At 50.5% G+C, this 18872-nt stretch overlaps 1 protein-coding gene across 2 annotated transcripts in view; it reads left to right on the forward strand.

The window, feature by feature from the left end:
• The window catches only part of dlg5a (discs, large homolog 5a (Drosophila)), a 47478-nt gene that overhangs the window by 8972 nt on the left and 19634 nt on the right, over positions 1-18872 (forward strand). For both annotated transcript variants that reach the window (XM_056610200.1, XM_056610201.1), the window contains exons 2-16: positions 2785-2853; positions 4963-5140; positions 6157-6300; positions 7723-7906; positions 9872-10110; positions 10468-10780; positions 11565-11795; positions 12645-12829; positions 13100-13225; positions 13957-14089; positions 14698-14825; positions 14919-15094; positions 15364-15467; positions 17250-17342; positions 17638-18741. In XM_056610200.1, the coding sequence (XP_056466175.1) occupies positions 2785-2853; positions 4963-5140; positions 6157-6300; positions 7723-7906; positions 9872-10110; positions 10468-10780; positions 11565-11795; positions 12645-12829; positions 13100-13225; positions 13957-14089; positions 14698-14825; positions 14919-15094; positions 15364-15467; positions 17250-17342; positions 17638-18741 (3407 nt within the window). The remainder of the gene's footprint in view (positions 1-2784; positions 2854-4962; positions 5141-6156; positions 6301-7722; positions 7907-9871; positions 10111-10467; positions 10781-11564; positions 11796-12644; positions 12830-13099; positions 13226-13956; positions 14090-14697; positions 14826-14918; positions 15095-15363; positions 15468-17249; positions 17343-17637; positions 18742-18872) is intronic.

Consider the following 18872-nt stretch of genomic DNA (forward strand, 5'->3'; position numbering starts at 1 on the left):
CATGCGCACTGTCCTCAGCTAGACCGCCATATCTATCGATTTTTGTATTGCTGCTCAATTTGTACAGATTTCAACGTCAACATAACGATACAATTTCTGTTTTACGTTCAGGCAGATTTGGCGCAAGCTCTTCATCCAAAGTGACTTTCAAGCGAGGCTGGCAACAGAACAAAAAGCTACCGATCAATATTGGGGCAGCTCCGAAAATATGCCGCTGACGTAGTTGCTTGTTTTGTGTTGCGCATGTATAATGACGTGGTTTACTGCGAATTTGATGTTCCTATGTCGGCTTCGTCGCAATCCATACAGCCCCCTTGGAAGTATTTTCAGGCAGCAGGGCTTTTGCTGACAACAAAGCGTCTTTTTTAAAAGGCCTCTTCCAGCTGTGCCGGCACCTCTCTCTGCTCCCCGGCTCAGTCTAAAGCGATGACACTCAGATTAGCGCCTCAGAAACACGGCTCTCGCCCTCTCGCCTCAGCCATGTGGAAGAGAACGAGAGCATCTCTTCATCTGGAGGGAGGGTAGTGGAGTGGAGGAGAGGAAGCTGGAAGGACGAGGAGGAGGGGGGGGTTTCTCGTCGGTGTCAGCTGTTTAATAATGTGAAATCAAACCTACCCCTAGCCCTGAGCGCTTTCACAGACTTAAAGTGGAGGCTTTAGGCTGCGTCAGAACAGATTAAACAACCTCTACTCTCTCTAGAGAGTAGAGGTTGTTTGCTCTTTTTTCTGTGTTCCTTTTGCTCTTTTTTCTGTGTTCATCTTCGTCACTCCAACCCTCTCTCGCTTTCTCCTCTGTATTCCTCCTCTTGTCGTCCCCCTGTTTCTGCTTTGGTACTTGAGCTATCTCTAGCTTCATCCTTTCTCCTCTCTCGATGCTCCTTGCTTTTTCCCTCCTTTTCTGCCCTGCGCCTCCCCTCCCCTTCTCTCCTCCCCTCCCCTTCTCCCCCCTCCCCTGACCTCCCCTTCTCTGCTCCCCTCTTCTCCTTCCCTTCTCACCTCCCCTTCTCACCTTCCCTCCCCTTCTCTCCTCCCCTTCTCTCCTCCCCTTCTCCCCCCTCCCCTTCTCCTCCCCTTTCCTCCCCTCCCCTTCTCTCCTCCCCTCCCCTCCCCTGACCTCCCCTTCTCTGCTCCCCTCCCCTCTTCTCCTTCCCTTCTCACCTCCCCTTCTCACCTTCCCTCCCCTTCTCTCCTCCCCTTCTCTCCTCCCCTCCTCTCCTCCCCTCCTCTCCCCTTCTCTCCTCCCCTTCTCTCCTCCCCTCCCCTCCCCTGACCTCCCCTTCTCTCCTCCCCTCCCCTTCTCTCCTCCCCTCCCCTCCCCTGACCTCCCCTTCTCTCCTCCCCTCCCCTTCTCTCCTCCCCTCCCCTCCCCTGACCTCCCCTTCTCTCCTCCCCTCCTCTTCTCTCCTCCCCTCCCCTTCTCGCGTCCCCTTCTCCCCTCCCCTCCTCTCCTCTTCTCCCCCTCCCCCTCTCTCCTCTCCTCTGCCCCCCTTCTCACCTCCCCTCGCCTCCCCTTCTCCCTTCCCCTCCTCTCCTCTTCTCCCCTCTCCTTTCCTCCTGTCTGAAGGGCCCTGTATGGAGTATCTCTCTCTCTCCCTCTCTCAGCATTGGAGATCATATTTAATTAGTCTAGTTGGCCCTGTCACACTTTAGCAAGGCTAGTGCCAAGGCTTCAGCTAAACCCAGTGGGTGGGGGGAGGGGGGGTTAGGGAGGGACAGAGCTGGAAATCGACAACAGTTGGCATCAATCTTTTTCATGTCGTCGATGGTGGCTGTTGCCATTTTCCCCCCTCCCCCTGAATTTCCAACGTGTGTGTGTGTGTGTGTGTGTGTGTGTGTGTGTGTGTGTGTGTGTGTGTGTGTGTGTGTGTGTGTGTGTGTGTGTGTGTGTGTGTGTGTGTGTGTGTGTGTGTGTGTTGTAGATTCAGTGTGGCCGTGTTGGTCCCGCTTGTTTTCACTGCATTTGTTGGCAACACTTTACAATAAAGGTACATTAATTAACCCTTAAACAGCATGCGGTAACAGGCATTCATTAAGTTAATGAAGGTTCCCCTGTTGTAAAGCGTTACCCATTTCTCAATCTATGGGACTTCCGTTACACAGAGCCATCAGGAGAGAAGCCTGCGTCTTGCTACTTTGAATGGTCACGCTTGAGTATTCCCAAACACGTTATGCGGCGACTGGCGTGCACAAGACGGGCATGTTTGCCTTGTCCTTCGGAGCGGGCACTTGGGTCTGTAATGAAATAGATTCTGCATAGCCTCCCCTCTCGAGCCGGCGTGAGTTATCCTCCGGCTTAATGGTGTGTACAGCTATTTAGGTGGAGAACTGCTCCATCTCTCCCTCTCCCCCTCTCTCTCACTCTCTCTCTCACTCTCTCTCTCTCTCACTCTCCCTCTCCCTCCATCCGGGTGTTCTTTGTTCTTTCCGTGTGCTTGACATGAAGGAGAAAAGAATAACGAAAGGAGAAAATCCCATTTCATCCGTGACATTCTGCCTATGTGGCACAGATGTACAGGGGGCTATAGATCAAAGCGCCGCCAGGCATGCTGGGAGTTAGAGGAAGTATAATTACAACGGCGGTTGGAGTGATACACCGCCAAAGCACAAACTGCAAAAAACTACAAAAAAAATGTGATGTGGGGGAAAAAAATGTATCGCCTTGAAATGATATCTTCTTTGGAACATATGTTATCGTCACTATCTTAATTAGTCAATCTTTCCACCAGTTCTGCTTATAAAGGTAACGGTACATTGTTTAAGATGTGGGTTGTGTTTTTATCTGCAGGTTCAACGTACAGTGTGCTCTCCACCATGCCATCGGACTCTGAGAGCAGTAGTTCCCTCAGCAGCGTCGGTACGTACAGGATCTTTGTGTTTTTAAGGCGAAATTTCAACGTTCTCAGTTACTAAGTGTAGTTGGGAGAGACATGCTGAATAAATACATCATGTTTTCAGACTCAAAAATAATAATCGTGATTTCAATATTGACCAAAATAATCGTGTTTATGATTTTTCTTTTTTCATAATCGAGCAGCCCTAGCAGCAAGAATACTGTTCTAATGTTTTAACAATGTTCATCACGTATAGTTGGCGTAGAACAAGTAAAAGCTTAAATGGAATAAATATATAAATATATAACTGTGAGAGAATGATGGGGGTGTGTGTGTGTGTGTATATATAGGAACAAATAAATAACACAATAACCACATACAGAAACGCATAATCACACACTCTCCCTCTGTTCTCCTGAGACCTGATTAAGCAACTTTACCTTCCAAACTGCCCCCACCCCCCCTAGTTTTGACGGTGGTCCAAGTGACTCAACCATGTTACATAAACCTCCGCGAAGGGCCAGACATGGAGCCAAAGATGACTCTAATCCTCGGGTTCTGTCCCTGTGCCACGGTCGCAGGCAGTGTGATCATAGAGACCCAACGCTTCCAGAAAACGTCCTTGGAATACGATTCCTAAGAAATACCCCCCTCCTCCCCCCCTCCCAGAATCGCTTCTGGGAAGGCCGTTGTACAAATCTGGCGATGTAGGGCAGTGACGATAGGAGACCGGTAGTCTGTCTCCAGATTAAGCAACGGGATGAGTACGTTCTCTGTGGAGACCGATGAGGAGGATTACTCATTGAGTAAGGACAGGTGGAACGGAACATCCCTTTTCCTCAACAGCTCACTTTTTAAAAAGACTCGGCGAAGAGAGGAGCGGAGGATCTGTCAGCGTAGGGGATATACTGTACCTCCTACACAAAAGACCTCTGATTCCTTTTGCGTTTCCCTTGTAACGTTAAGTATGGTGACGCAGAAAGAGGGCTTTTGTTTAAACCATGGAAAAGTACTGGGAAACATTGTAATCCCATTCATGTCCCAGATGTGTGCCCTTTTTCATCTCCTGCCCTTTTTGTTGTTTTTGTTTTTTAGTCTACAATCTGTGATTATTACAGTTGTGACCCTACAGATCCAAGTTAATTCTCTAAAATTGCACAGCTGGTCATTGTGGGCCAGCGGATTAAAATGGGAATTCGACAGTAGACTGTTGTTTAATATTTCGATGCTCATGGGGTTATTAGGGATTTTAAGGAAATGTTTCAACAGACGCGTTTCATCTAGGATTAATCTTCGGTTCCAAACTGCACAAGTGTACAATGTCAGTGATAAAAGCAGTGGTTAGGGTGATTGACTCCCATCTGAAAGGCTCTTGGTCAAACCCCATTGTCCCGTCTTACCTACATCCTTGAGCAAGATGGCCTGACCCCCATCCGCTCCCTAACGACGTGTCCAACTGAGTTCACTAACTCGTCTGTTTGCTAAATGACTGAAATGTAAATGGCTACTTGGCTCTACTAGTGTGTGTGTGTGTGTGTGTGCGTCTGCGTGTGTGTCGATACCAACCCTCCCTGAACAACAAACATATTGTCATTCCTGTCTTGCCAACCACGTCTTCGAGCATTCACTAAATCTCTCTCTCCCTCTCCGTCCCTCCCTCCGTCTTTATCTTTCTCTGTTTCGCCTACTCTGTCGTTGACTCTTTCTCTCTGTCCCTCTGTCTCTTTCTCCCGCTCCCTCTGTCTCTCTCCCTCTCTGTCTCTCTCTCTCTCCCTCTGTCTCTCTCTCTGTCTCTATCTCTCTCTCTCTGTCTGTCTCTCTAATCCTCCGTCTACCTCTCTCTCCCTCTCTGTCCCTCTGTCTCTCTCTGTCTCTCCCTCTCTTTATCTCTCTCTCCCTCTGTCTCTCTTTGTCTGTCTGTCTCTGTCTCTCCCTCTCTGTCCCTCTGTCTCTCTCTGTCTCTCCCTCTCTTTGTCTCTCTCTCCCTCTGTCTCTCTTTGTCTGTCTGTCTCTGTCTCTCTCTGTCTCCCTCTGTCTCTCTAATCCTCTGTCTCTCCATCTCTCTCTCTCTGCCTGTCTCTTCCTCTCTCTGTCTCTCTCTCTCTGTCTCTCTCTCCCTCTCCCTGCCTCAGGTTCGCCCGTGAACGGCGAGGCGTCCTCCCCTCCCCCGCCCGCCATGAACGACAACAGGCCGGCGGGCGACAACCTGGACGCCGTGCTCTTCCAGCTCCGTCAGGTGACCCGGGAACGGGACGAGCTGCGCAAGCGCCTGGCGCTGGCGTCGCCCGGGACCACCTTCGACGACTGCAGGTACCACCCGCTCGCTCACTGAGTCACACATTAACTCGCTCTCTCGCTCTCTCGCTCTCTCGCTCACTTGCTCCTTTGCTCGCTCACTCACTCACTTCTCTCTCCCTCTGGTGCTCCCGCATGCTATCACACTCTCTCTTTCCTCTTCACTTGCACTCACAAGTGCACACACACATTCATACTCTCTCTCGCGCACGAACACACACAGGCCATAAGCTGTCTGACGCGATTCCCTTTATTTACTCTCGGTAACATACTCTTGTTTTCGTACAAAGGGGGGGGTATATACACACTGGGGCGGTTGGTTTGAATACACTCTCTGACCTGGAATTTATTGCTCCGAAAGCGGACAGAACTTTATGGACCGGGTTGTTTACCCTCAATGTCGCCGACTTGCCGTCTCCATGATGACTACAGCCTCAGTTCCGGCTGCCATTTCATCTCTCTCTCTCTCTCTCGCTCTCGCTCTCGCTCTCGCTCTCGCTCTCTCTCTCTCTCTCTTCCCCCCCGTGCTCTCGCGTTCCCGTGCTGTCCCTGGTGTTGACTATACCTGGGAGATTGAGTTTTAGCTGATGACACTGCCGCCTGCTTTATGGTTTCATGTGTTCTACCAACCCTGGCTGTAGTATGACTTTTATTTTGATGTTCTGTCTTTTTGTGTGATGTTTGAAACTTGGCTTATAAAGTAATCACACATGCTTAAAGCTCTACAGACGGAAAGCAACATTGATAAACAACGTTGGTACTGTGTTGGTGGCAGGATATTCTAGTGATCGGGGGTTTGACTACCAGCTGAATGGTTCTGGTTTCATACCACAATGACTCCAAACCTCTAGGAACCCTTGAGCAAGTTACCCTCACCCCTTTAGCTTCTCATTAGGTTGCTTTGGATGAAGGAGTCTGTTAATCTGCTTGACATACATCCTTAAGCATGGAAAGTAAATAATGGTTAATATTCCGTCATTACATGGTTACCGTTGGCATCGACCGTCGCACCGCCTCTCTCTCCCTTAAAGGCCGAACTCCAAGGTGGGCCACGACTACGACCGGCTGAAGACCCAGTGTATGAGAGCCATGGCGGACCTGCAGTCCCTCCAGAACCAGCACACCAAGACCCTGAAGCGCTGCGAGGAGGCCGTGAAGGAGGCCGACTTCTACCAGTCAGTAGAGTTGTACTAGCATGTGGTGTGTGTGTGTGTATGTGGTTCTCAAAAAAAAAAAAACTAGCAAACGCTAGTTTGCTAATCTACCCTCCAAGCTCGGAGACACTTACTCCAGTTATTATATTTTTCCGACTTTTCACTCAAAAGCACGTCGTTATATAAATGTTAATATCACATTAATACATTTCCTGATATTTTCTTGCGTTTGGATCTTTTCCAGCTCACTCTATCCTTCATACCGGTAGAGCCCCACGGTGACGCCCATGTTAGCTGAGAACGCTGCTATTGCTTTAATAAAAGTATATGTAATGGTATCCATGCTGACGGTTAATTTAAACATAGTAACGGCCCTTTGGAGTTCCATCTGCTAAGTGGAGTTATGGAAGGAGGTCACATGTTGTTAAAAGCTTAAACTGTAATAAAATCAACCGGCGTGGCTGCTCGTAGTAGGCCTTAAATCATCTGCTGCACCATCGGGAAAAAGTGCAGTGCAGCCTCCCTCCCTTCTGGACCGTCCCCAGCCACTCCAGCCTCTGTTCCACTATGCAACTTCCCCTCGCTGCCTTATGATCCAATGCTTTGATAGCACAGAGACGAATAGAATTGAGCTATTTATATTTAATTAGGAATTGCTGCTCAATGCCGAGTTAATCAGACAATGTACACTTATAACAGGGGTTCAACGCTGAGAGCGTTATTGTATTCGAGACTGCAATCATCCTCTAGTAGTCGTTACCCTACAGAGGGTCTTCTCCTCTGTCTGTCAAACAGCAGCAGAATGAGCGAGATGGAAGCTGTTCATTAAAGAAACAAAACTCTTGTAATCCGGGCAAAGGAGTTAACAGTGGGACGTATCGGAGGTTATGTTCATCTGCATTTCATTGGTTTTAGTTGTTCTGTGTTCAGTTCAGTCCAGTAGCAAACATGACCTCCAAAAGGTCCTTGCCTTGTCCGTAAGACCATGTTCAGTCAACACAGACCGGGGATAATCTGGGAGTTACTGTGTTTGGGTATCTGGCAAACCTTTCTTAACGGCTGCTGCCGAGGTGTTGTGTGGTTATTTTGTTTTCACATGCACAAACCCACTCACACAATCACACAAACTCCCCCCATATTAATACACCCCCTTTTCCCCTTCTTCACACTCGTACGGAAAAAATCAATCTTTCAATCTTTCTCACACATCCTCGCACACATTTTAATTGCCACACCCACGCACACTTCACACCTGTGCATCAACTCCAAAGGCGCTGAATGAAGTGTTAACCCTGGTGTGTGTGTGTGTGTGTGTGTGTGTGTGTGTGTGTGTGTGTGTGTGTGTGTGTGTGTGTGTGTGTGTGTGTGTGTGTGTGTGTGTGTGTGTGTGTGTGTGTGTGTGTGTGTGTGTGTGTGTGTGTGTGTGTGCGTGCGCGTCTCCAGCATGCTGCACAGCAGGGTGCTGGGGGAGCAGTCCCAGGTGAAGGAGGAGCTGGAGGAGCAGCGGAGGGACAACGCCCAGCTGGTGCGGGAGCACAACCACCTCAAGCAGAGCTGTGAGGAGCTGCAGAGGCTGCACGCCGAGGACCAGAAGGAGGTGGCGGATCTCCGGCTGCAGCAGCAACAGGTACGACCCCCCCCCCCCCCCCCCCCGGCTGTCCACCTATGTAGGTCTCTGGCCGTGCGTGAGAGAGAACAGCGTCCCTTCATGAATCATCAGTTCACCTCCCCCCCGCTGATGGAACGTGGCGGTCGACTGGGAACGCTTGTTGTAATAACACAGGGGGGGGTTGGTGCTCTCCCCTGCGATTCGATTGGTCGATTTGGTATCCTCCCCCTGTGATTCGGTTGGCTGGTCTGGTGCCCTCCCCCGGTTTGGATCCGGTATGAGTTGTGGTCATTCTGTAAGCGTGACGACAACATGCATAATGCCTAGGCAGGCATCTTTTTTTTTTTCATCACAGCCCTCATTTAAATGAAAAAATAAAAAAGCGATGACTGCGATAATCACCTCTTGAGTTGTGCCCCGCGTCAACACTGCTGCTCTTCCAACGCCTCCTTTTATATTCTGCTGCCTCAGTCCCTCCTGGGTGCTGTAGTGGGGAGTGCTGTGTTGCAAGCTGTTGTTTGAGTGAAGGCGAGGGGGGGGGGGGGGGGGGGGGGGTAGGGTGAAGGAAAGGGGAGGAGGGGGGGGAGGGGGGGCAGTGACCTGCATTGGGCTGTACGCCGCACTGTCTTCCTTAACTGTCTCCCCAGGGTGTGGGGGGGGGGGCGGGGGCTGACTGCAGCAGTGGACTGCAAGGACAGCCAAGGAAAACGCACGCGGAGCATTTCTGAAAAGGCCGCAGAAGGGCAAAGGCTCTGGCAGGCGTAAAGGGCACAGTGACTGGAGACTGTGGGGGCGGTTAGGTACACGGTCGCGGTGTGCACCAATAGGAGTCGCTCGATACCGCCCTGGGGTCGTACCCGGGAATGATCCGTCTCAGGGGCGAATCGCACATCCGGTCGAACGGCTACTGAACCTCACTCCCTCTGGGAAGGGAAGGAGCGCTCGGTCAAAACTGGAGGACATTTGACCCCCCCCCCCCCCCTTCCCCCCCTTCCCCCCAATCCGTGGCCTAGTCAGGGATGCGAAGAGACAGCCTGAACTCTGCCGTGTTTTTTTTTTTCAACTCTTATCTCACCAAAAGGCCAGGGCTCCATATGCTGCTACGAGGTCAACCCAGCATTGCCATCTGCTGCTAGTATGGTGCAAAAATATGAAAACATAATTAGAGACGATGATTATACTGCCCACCATGGTACATCCGTTATCGGCCAAAAATGTGCGTGTGGTATTCAACGGTCGATGGCGTTTGAAATGTGTTTAATTAAAACCACACACAAAACAGCACACATTAGTTTTTTTTTGTTTTGTACTACCACTAATAATAATACCGTATAATAAATAATGTATCCATGCCTTCTCTTCTAATATGTTCTTCTAATAATCCCACAACTCTTTATTAAACCAGGCTCTGTTTTACCGGGAGCTTTGCGTACGTTAAGCCCATACTGCACACGCAGTATGAATGGTGAGTTCATGTTTGCAGTGCGACCAAAAAAAACTGAAAGAACACGGATGTTTCAACAGAGCGGAGCACGAAGGGCGCGGGCGGGATACTTTGGCTCACTTTATAATAGGAGTGGACGCAAACACTGAGATCCATTATTTAGTGTCCCGGAAGCTTTGGGCTTACGGCTCGATATGCAACATTTGATATTTCAGGTTAGCCTACTCTAAACTTTTAAACAGCTCTGCTTCTCACTGGCTCCCTCCTCCCTGTTCTCTACAAAACCCAACCAAGCATTCTTTTCTACATGCGACGAGGTTGACGCTGACGTCTATTCATTGGACGACATGCAAGTTAAGCGGATGTGATTGGCCAGAAAATGCGAGCCCCTGTAATGATCCTACAACGGGTTTCCTCTGATCCATGAATAGAATCTCTGCAGATACGGCCTTGGTGATCCCAGGTCGCTGTAGCCTCTCATTAGCGTCTCCACCACATGATGCGTTGTGATCTGTCCCCCCCCCCCCCCCACCACCCAGGTGATGCGTGAGAGGGGCTCGTCGGAGGTGCTGAACCAGCTGTACGACTCGGCCATGGACAAGCTGGAGGGCGTGAGGAAGGAGTACGACGCCCTGAGCAAGCGCTACAGCGAGAAGGTGGCCAACCACAACACGGACCTGAGCCGCCTGGAGCAGGCCGAGGAGGAGAACCGGCGGCTGCTCAAGCAGCGCGACTCGGCCATGCAGTACCAGCAGCAGTACTCCACCTCCATGAGGAGGTGAGGCCACGCCCACCCCGGGTCCCGGTGGGAGGAGCCACACACGCACGCACGCACGCATGCATGTGTATGTTGTGCATGCATGCGTGAGTGAGTGTGTGCTGACTCCTGCAGCAATGTCAAAAATATTAGGCATATGGTAACACTGTACGTAATGCTATAAGGTGCACAGATTCTATTTTTTTCCTCTATGTATGACATTGTTTTACAGCTGCTGTTATATTGTATTTTGTATCTCCTTTAACTTAATCTAATCACACCGACATTTTAGCCATATTCTGGGGCAACCTTTAGGGTTAATAAAAGCCTTGTGCGTGATTGCTGAAGTGCACGTCTACGCCCCCGCCCGCCCCCCAGGTTCGACTCGGTGCAGCAGGAGCTGAGCAAGTCGTCGGCCCACAACAAGGAGCTGGGCCGGGAGATGGAGCGGCTGCAGGCGGAGGCCACGCGCTGCAAGAACTTCCAGCTGAAGGCGGCCAAGGACTGCGAGAAGTACAAGGAGGAGCGGGACTCGGTGTTCAACGAGTACCGGCTCATCATGAGCGAGCGGGACCAGGTGATCAAGGAGCTGGACAAGCTGCAGACGGCGCTGGAGGCGGCGGAGGCCCGGCTGAAGAACACGTCCTCCGAGAGGGTGGTGGCCAGCGAGGAGCTGGAGGCGCTCAGACAGGTGCTGGGGCGACGGGGTTCACGCAGGGGAGCGTTGATGTTGTGTGTTCGTCTAGCCGTCGTCGATGTTCTTGCTTATTAGGTTAACGTGAGATTTAAGTAACGGTATAAATGCGCCGTTTTTAATGTAAGAGGCAAAGAAAGGAAAGTCACTGGTGCTAAATCTAAATCTGTGAATGATACACCTCAAAGCACTTGTTTCCCTCAGTAGTGAACTACTCCACCCCTATATCAATGACCCAATGTAGTACACTCAAGAAAAAAAACCTGACATATCGTTTATGCCATGTACTTTAATGGATCACGGACACGGATCATAAATCAGGCTGGTTTGTGGTTTGTTGAGTCAAAGCCCCTCCCCATGAGTCAAAGCCCCTCCACTGATTTAAGGCCCCTTCCCATGATTCAAAGCCCCTTCCCATGATTCAAAACCCCTCCCCCACGCGTCGAAGCCCCTCCCCCACGCGCCGAAGCACCTCCCCCACGCGCCGAAGCCCCTCCCCCACGTGCCGAAGCCCCTCCCCCACGCGTCAAAGTCCCTCCCCCACGTGGCGAAGCCCCTCCCCCACGAGTCAAAGCCCCTCAACTTTTGTACCCTCATCCCTTCCAGTTTCAAGTCTGGTCATTCTTGGCGGCCATGAATTCGATAATCCGGTCATCCTCACCAAGTCACAAACAAGCGGTCGATTCAAAACAATGTGACATGATAAATACATATGATGACTCCAACCAGCAATCCTTACCCGTCCAACCCATGTTCTCCCCGGGGCATCGGCCCGCTGCAGGAGCTGAACTCGTCCCTGGTGGACCGGGACCGGGCCCTGTGCGAGCGCAACGAGCTGCTGGAGAAGTACTGCCACGAGGTGCGGGACAAGGCGGAGGCGCAGAAGGAGCTGGGCCAGGCGTGCCGCGACGTGGAGACGGTGCGCGAGGAGCGCGACGTGGCGCGGAAGGAGCGCACCGAGGCCATCGTCCAGAGGGACCAGCTGCTCCGGGAGTACTACCAGGCCCGACAGGTAGGACCCGGCAGACGTACCCCCGCCTAGGGCGGCGCGATTCATTGAATTTCGATCACGTTTTCGATTTATTGCTTCAAACGATCTCGAAACTAATACACTCAAGTTGTAACAATATTTAGATTTTGTTTAAGTATATGTTTTATATTCACTAAATGTTTTATAGACATTTCAGAACAGCAGGATACATATTGGTACATTATTTTCGATTTGAACCTTTTCTATTTGAATATTTTCTAAAGCACTCAGTTGCAAATTGTTTTTTTGGAGAGAAATGCTGAATAATTGCATATTTTTTTTCAAACTCAAAAATAATCGTTTTTTTACCATAATCGAGCAGCCTTACCCCCACCCCACTTAGAAAAGCGAATGTCAAAGATTTTTGTTTAACTGGATGAGACTCATTGAGATAGGGGAGTCTCTTTTTCAGACTCTCGCAAAGAGAGTAACATAAAACAATAAATCTGTAATCAAACTATCTAGATGATGTCTGTAGAGGATGTATGAGCATTGTGATTGGGTAGCCACTCGATATAGTGGCTACTATTTATGGCAGCTCTCGGCTATTTACCTTCCTAAATTGGTAATTTGTGAAATTACCATTAATGGTCTGCTTAAAGACGGTCTGCTTAAAATGACCAATCAATCCTTCTAATTCCTAATTCATGACTTATTATCCTATTAATAAGGCCAAAACAATCAGATTCATCAGTCATTTGTGTCATCGGGTCAAGCCAACTGTCAAACAGTAGCCTTTCGATCCGAGTGGTGGCTATCTTCTGGCTAACCGACCCAAGGCTGAGGTTCTGTTAAAGCTGACCTCACCCCTCCCTGCTTTGCGGCGGTCAGAAACAAGACTCTGCCACGCTGGACATGGAGCGGGCCAACAAGGAGATGGAGGTGCTGAGGAAGCAGTACGAGGCCATGTCCCAGGAGCTGAAGGAGGTCACGCAAGAGGCTGAGGTCGCCAAGTGCCGGCGGGACTGGGCCTTCCAGGAGCGGGACAAGATAGTGGCCGAGAGGGAGAGCATACGGTAGGGACACCAAAGCAGCGGTGGAAAAGCTGTTTCGGGCTCTTGTTTTGTTGCGATGCCCGTAGACAGTTGGGGATGGTTTGGTTTTGATTATTCTTAATGGCTTGAGAAGGTCTTGGAGGGTGTTCTCAAAGCTAATGTCTGGTGGTGCTACAATACACTCTTTCGCGCCTCATCTCTCCATTCCTGACCTTGCCAGACCTCCCTTTAACACACACACACATGCACACGCACACTCATACTCACACTTCTCTGCTCCTCATTTCCCAGGACGCTTTGCGATAATCTCCGGCGGGAGAGGGACCGTGCGGTCAGCGATCTGGCTGACGCCCTGCGTAACCTTGACGACATGAGGAAGCAGAAGAACGACGCGTCGCGAGAGCTCAAAGAGCTGAAGTGAGTCCCAGTCTCTTACGGCCTGATAAACAGACAATTGAATAAAAACAACAAAGTGGATACAGTTTGGTAAACATCCCACAAAAAGGGAGATCGATGCATGGGAAGGAATCTCTGAGGTGTGTGTGTGTGTGTGTGTGTGTGTGTGTGTGTGTGTGTGTGTGTGTGTGTGTGTGTGCGCCTTGTCTGTCTCTAAGCTTGTGTGAAAGCTCTACCTCTTGTGCTTTGTTGACGCTGTGGTGCATCGGTAGTTTTTCCTGGCGCCATTTCAGCGTGCACAGCTTAAAAGTGTAATCCCCCCCCCCCCCCCCTTCCCCCCAAAAAAGTGTTTTGGACCCTGGGATAGACATAAACACGTGCTTGCTATTTATGTCACTCTACACTCTTCCTCCTTAATTATTTGCATGTATTGTGCATTAAAGCGCCCCCTTCTGGCTGAATTTGGACATGACGGGTATGGTCCCGATATACCCATGAAAAGCCAAGCAGAACACAGTGACTTTTTGAGGCCTTCTGTCGACCTCTCTTTATAGGACATTAAACCACGTTCCTAATGTCAAAGCTTCCCTAAAGGCATCCCTAGGCTAGGTAGGAAGCCATTTACGCTTTCATTTGGGCCCACAATACAAAACTCCCCTTTTATTTTAGCTTCAGTGTCTGACCTTTTAGCTTTGTGTGTGTGTTTGTGTGTCTGTGTCGGTGTGTGTGCGCGTGTGTGTTTGTACGCACAGGGAGAAGTTGGAGAGCCAGCTGGAGAACGAGGCCAGGTTCTGCCAGCTGATGGCCCACAGCTCTCACGACTCTGCGATAGACACGGACTCCCTGGAGTGGGAGACGGAGGTGGTGGAGTTTGAGAAGGACAGGGTAAGGCCCCCTAACTGTGGGGGGTACCGTAGTGTTAAACGTAGCAGACTGGGATGACCCCTCATTGTAGACCAAGAGCGTATAGTCTCACCATTGCTTCGTACACTTCTTATAGATGTGTTAATCAACTTAAATTCAGAGCCCTTACGATTTTTTTGAATGTGCAATTTTCCTGGCCTCATGTGTCAAACGGAGTGTATTCCCCATTGTTTATTTTAAAACATGCGTATTAAAGTTCTGACAAGCTTGTTATGCATCAACCATGACTGAAATTGAAATTGAATTAAATTGTCTTAATGTCGATTCCACAGTTAAAGGATAGCTGGTCTCCAAATGGCTGAAAGAGGAAAGATGACGTATATGATGTGTATAGTGTGATATTTAATGACGGAAGTCAAGTGTGAATTTTACGCACAGGAAATTGCCGCGCTTTACGCTATGGTTTGATTGAGCTAACCGTTGGGCTAACAATCAACTTAAGGGGACATTAGCCACAGGGACTTGGCTAAATATTCCTACACGTATCCCTAAAGTTAAAATTGGACCACACAAAGAAGCCTCTTGTGGTTCCTCCCATGTGACGTGTTGTGTGGTTGTACTGGTTGCAGGACGATATGGACTTGAAGGCTCTGGGGTTTGATATTGCGGAGGGGGTAAATGACCCATATTTACCAGGCGACTGTGGGATATTTGTGTCGCGGGTGGACAAAGGAAGTATTGCAGACGGAAGGTTAAGGTGAGAATTTGTACCGGAGCATTCTTACACTCTAGCTAATAAGCAAGCCATTGTTTGTCAAATAACCAACATTGTGACTCTTTTCTCCTCCAGGGTGAACGATTGGCTGTTGAAGATTAACGACGTGGACCTGACCAATAAGGACAGGAAGCAGGCGGTGAAGGCGGTGCTTAACGGCGGGGGCCTGCTCAACATGGTGGTACGAAGGAGGAAGTCTCTGGGCGGGAGGACGGTCACCCCCGTCCACATCAACCTCATGGGGCACAAAGGTACATAGACCCCAACTACCTTCACAGGACTCATCACACCGCCAAAAATGTGCTCTTTTATTTCTAACTCTGTATATTTCCAATAAATATATACTTCTTTATTTTAATGTATTGCGTGTAGAGATATTTTTCTGTTTTACTTTTTCCAGCTTTTTATTTTATAATTAGTTTTTTTACATATACAGACTGTCCTCTACTTCCTTTAACCCTCATCACCCAGCAGGGCTTCATAAGGTATGTCCTGTCTGCTCTTTGTGTCCCTGTCCCAGAGAGTGGGATCGGTCTGGAGAGCGGCGTGTTTGTGACTGCAGTGGTCCAGGGCAGTCCAGCGGCCAGGGACGGCTCTCTGAGCGTCGGGGACAGATTGATCGCTGTGAGTCCACTTTGGCTTCAGTCCTCACCTAGAGTCTACTACAGAGCAAAGCTTTTTCCCCATATATGCTGACTTTAATTTCAACCATTTTAATGCCTTTTCTTTATTAAAGAATAAGGATTTAGTTTGGTTTACGCTTCTGAAATGAGAACATTGTACTTGTACTACTACTATTGTACTACCATATATAATTTTTTTTACCATACACTTTTTTTTTCTCATCATCATTATAATATGAGTTCCACCAAAGCGAAGATTGTCTTTCTTCCCCGAAACTCACTCCAGAAACTCATTGAAATTCTCCGTCCATTTCAATGCCATTCCCAGTACACGGATAAAGAGTCGGTCGAGTTGAAGCTCTGGATTTTTTTTCTTTCTTCATTTTGTCAAGAGCATCCCGAGAGGCCTTTGTGGTGATAACACAGAGTCTGCCTGTCTACATGACAACCTCCCAACAAATAATATTGATTACACCCTTGGGACATCTTCCAAGTACTACCACCCCAGTGCATATCCAAGGGGATCAATACCCATCCCTCCTCCCCCAGTCAGTCGTACGTCCGGTCCTGCGGGAATCGGCTGTTCAACTCAACGACGTACATGCCTCATAATCACATCGGCCCGAGTGTGCGAAACCCCACCGCCACTTAATATTTAAATCCTCCGCATACACTTCCCATCTGTGAAAGGTAGGTGGCGACGTGCTCCCACCACAGCTCGGACCCAGCCCTGCGCTCGAGACTCTTAGAAGCTCTCTGACTCCCTCTCTCACGCTCGAACTCTCATTCACCCTCCCTTCTTTTTAGGAATGACCTTGATACGTACCCTAGCGTCTGCCAGCAGCGCCCGGAAATCTTAATCCCCACTCCCCCCCTCCCACCACTTCTTCCAACTCCAGCGAGTTACTTGTATGACATAAGTACACACATAAATAAATAAATATGAATGTAGATATAAGTAAGGCTTGGGTATCCTCCGCGCGGTCTCTTGGCCTCCTGGGGAAGCGATACGCCAGCTGATAGCTTGTTCGCGGCGGGCGGTTAGCGGGAGCAGGAACAGATGACACCCTTAAGAGGACGCTAATCGCCGGAAGGAGCCTCTTCTTATGTATCATGCCCTTGTGGCTGTTAATCACACGGCCGTATCAAGTTGTATGCCACGTATTAAATGCTTCTCTGTGCTCCGGGGAGAGGGGCAGAGCTTTGTAGAGGGATTGAATTTGAATCGTAAGTGCTGAACTCGCAATGAAATATGCATTGGTCTGCACTTTATTGTTTTTAAGCTGGTCCCTAGCTGGGATTTCACAGAGACACCCGCCACTTGGATGGACACTTGTATCAGCGAAATGTTAAATGGCTATAAATGTTTGCAGGCTATTTAAAGCTGGTTATTTTAGTCTTCTTTTTCTATTTTCCCTATGACTGTCCTGTACTTTCTGTTGTCACACCTCTTTTCCCATCTGGGACTTGTTATATATTTATATCAAAAGGATATGACTATCACTTTTTCCCCTGGTAAAGATTTTAAATTACAATTTAAATGAATCCTTTTGAGATGCAAATGTGGGTGTTGCAGAGTGTGATGCTTTGAGGGCTGGAATCATCTTGGCCTAGATTCTTTACTGTCCTCCCGGCTAAAAACCAAGACAGGTTCTTCCATGCACAAGACAAATGTATCTCCCTGCCTCACGTGCGTGCATGACCTTATTAACGTGATTCTTGAGACACTTGGCATGCAAAAAAACTCAACTTTGTGACATTGTTGTTTTGTGTTTCTTGCCAGATCAACGGCATCGCTCTGGACAACAAGTCGCTGACAGAATGCGAGTCTCTGCTGAGGAACGGCCACGATTCTCTCAGCCTCTCTCTGATGAAGGTGGGTCATCGTCCTCTTCCCCAGTGATCTCCTCGCTGGCTCCTTCACTTGCTGCTGCTCTTTGGCACCTGTTTGATTATGAGGGAATTATGACACTGTCACTGGAGTTACACAACTTCAGGTTATCTGGGGCCATTTCAGATTCCTTCTTAAGCTGCTGTGTCCTTTTGTTAAGAAATATATTTAATCCAATGATTGTTTGTTCGTAGCCTCGTTCGTAAATGTCTTTGGATAAATGCTTCTTTCCGTTATTTTTAATGAATCGATGTGTTAATGTTAAACGTTCTCTCCACAGTTCTTCACCCACGCGGCGTCGGGCCAGAACATCTTCGAGAGCCTGCGGGACGCGTCGGAGAAGCCCAACGGGCGCGCCCCCGCCTCCGAGGTCCACGCCCGCAACGGCCGCAACCTCAAGCACAACAGCTCCACGCAGACGGACATCTTCCTCTCCGCGGAGCACCACCCCTCCTCCGCCTCCACCCCCGGCGCCACCGTCAGCCTGGGCAGCGTCGGGGGCGAGAGGCTGCGGGGGAGGGTCCGCGGGGAGGAGGCGGCGGCGGTGGCGGCGGAGCCGGGGGCCTACGGCGACGGGAGGAAGCCCTTCTCCACGGGCTCGCTCCACGCCATGAGCCTGCGGCCCTCCTCGGAGCTGGCGGTGGTCGGGCGCTTCGGCGGCCCCAGCGCCTTCCAGGAGTGCTGCCCCTACGCCCGGGGCCCCACCTCGCTGCCCTACGACCCTGTGTCGGCCCCGGACTGCGTCGTCGGCGCCGAGGCGGGCTCGGAGAAGAAGCACAGCGGCGGCACGTGGCCCAAGGTGCTGGGCGGCGGCGGCGTGGGGGACGGCCCCGCGGCCGTGGCGGCGCCCACGCAGCTGTCCATCTACAAGTCCCCCAAGCAGAGGAAGACCATCTTCGACCCGGACACCTTCAAGCGGCCCGAGACGCCCTCGTCGGCCGCGGCCAAGCTGGAGTACATGGTGGCCAGTCAGATGGCGTGCCACTCCCCGCAGCCCTCCAAGACGGACTCGCTCTCCTCCTCCTCGTCCACGGCGACCCCGACCCCGCCCCCTCCCCCCACCCGCACGGACTCGTTCAAGTTCAAACACAAGCACCAAAGCAGCTCCGCCTCCGACTGCACCGTCACGTCGGACGGCGCCGTCTCCGCGGCGACGGGGGACTCGGGGCAGGGCCCGGCGCGAGAGAGGGGCGGGCGGGAGCGGGACCGCAACGGCAACCACTACTTCCTGGACGCCAAGGTGCTGACGTCGCGGAAGTCGTGCGACGAGGACATCGGACGCACTCGAGGGGAGGAGCCTGAGGTGAAGAGGCCCCGCCCCAAGTCGGCCCCCGCCCTCCGGCGGAGGATGACCCCCCAGCCCTTCGCCATGCCCACCTTCCAGGTGAGTGGCGTTCACCTGTCGGCAGCAGGGAGTTATCCTTGGATGGTAGTTTTTACTCTTATTTGAATGTTGATCTTGGTCGAAATTGCTATTCGTGTCCTGCGCCTTCTGCTGTGACACTCAATTTAATA

Source organism: Gadus chalcogrammus, chromosome 15 (assembly GCF_026213295.1).
Source record: "Gadus chalcogrammus isolate NIFS_2021 chromosome 15, NIFS_Gcha_1.0, whole genome shotgun sequence".
NCBI lineage: Eukaryota > Metazoa > Chordata > Actinopteri > Gadiformes > Gadidae > Gadus > Gadus chalcogrammus.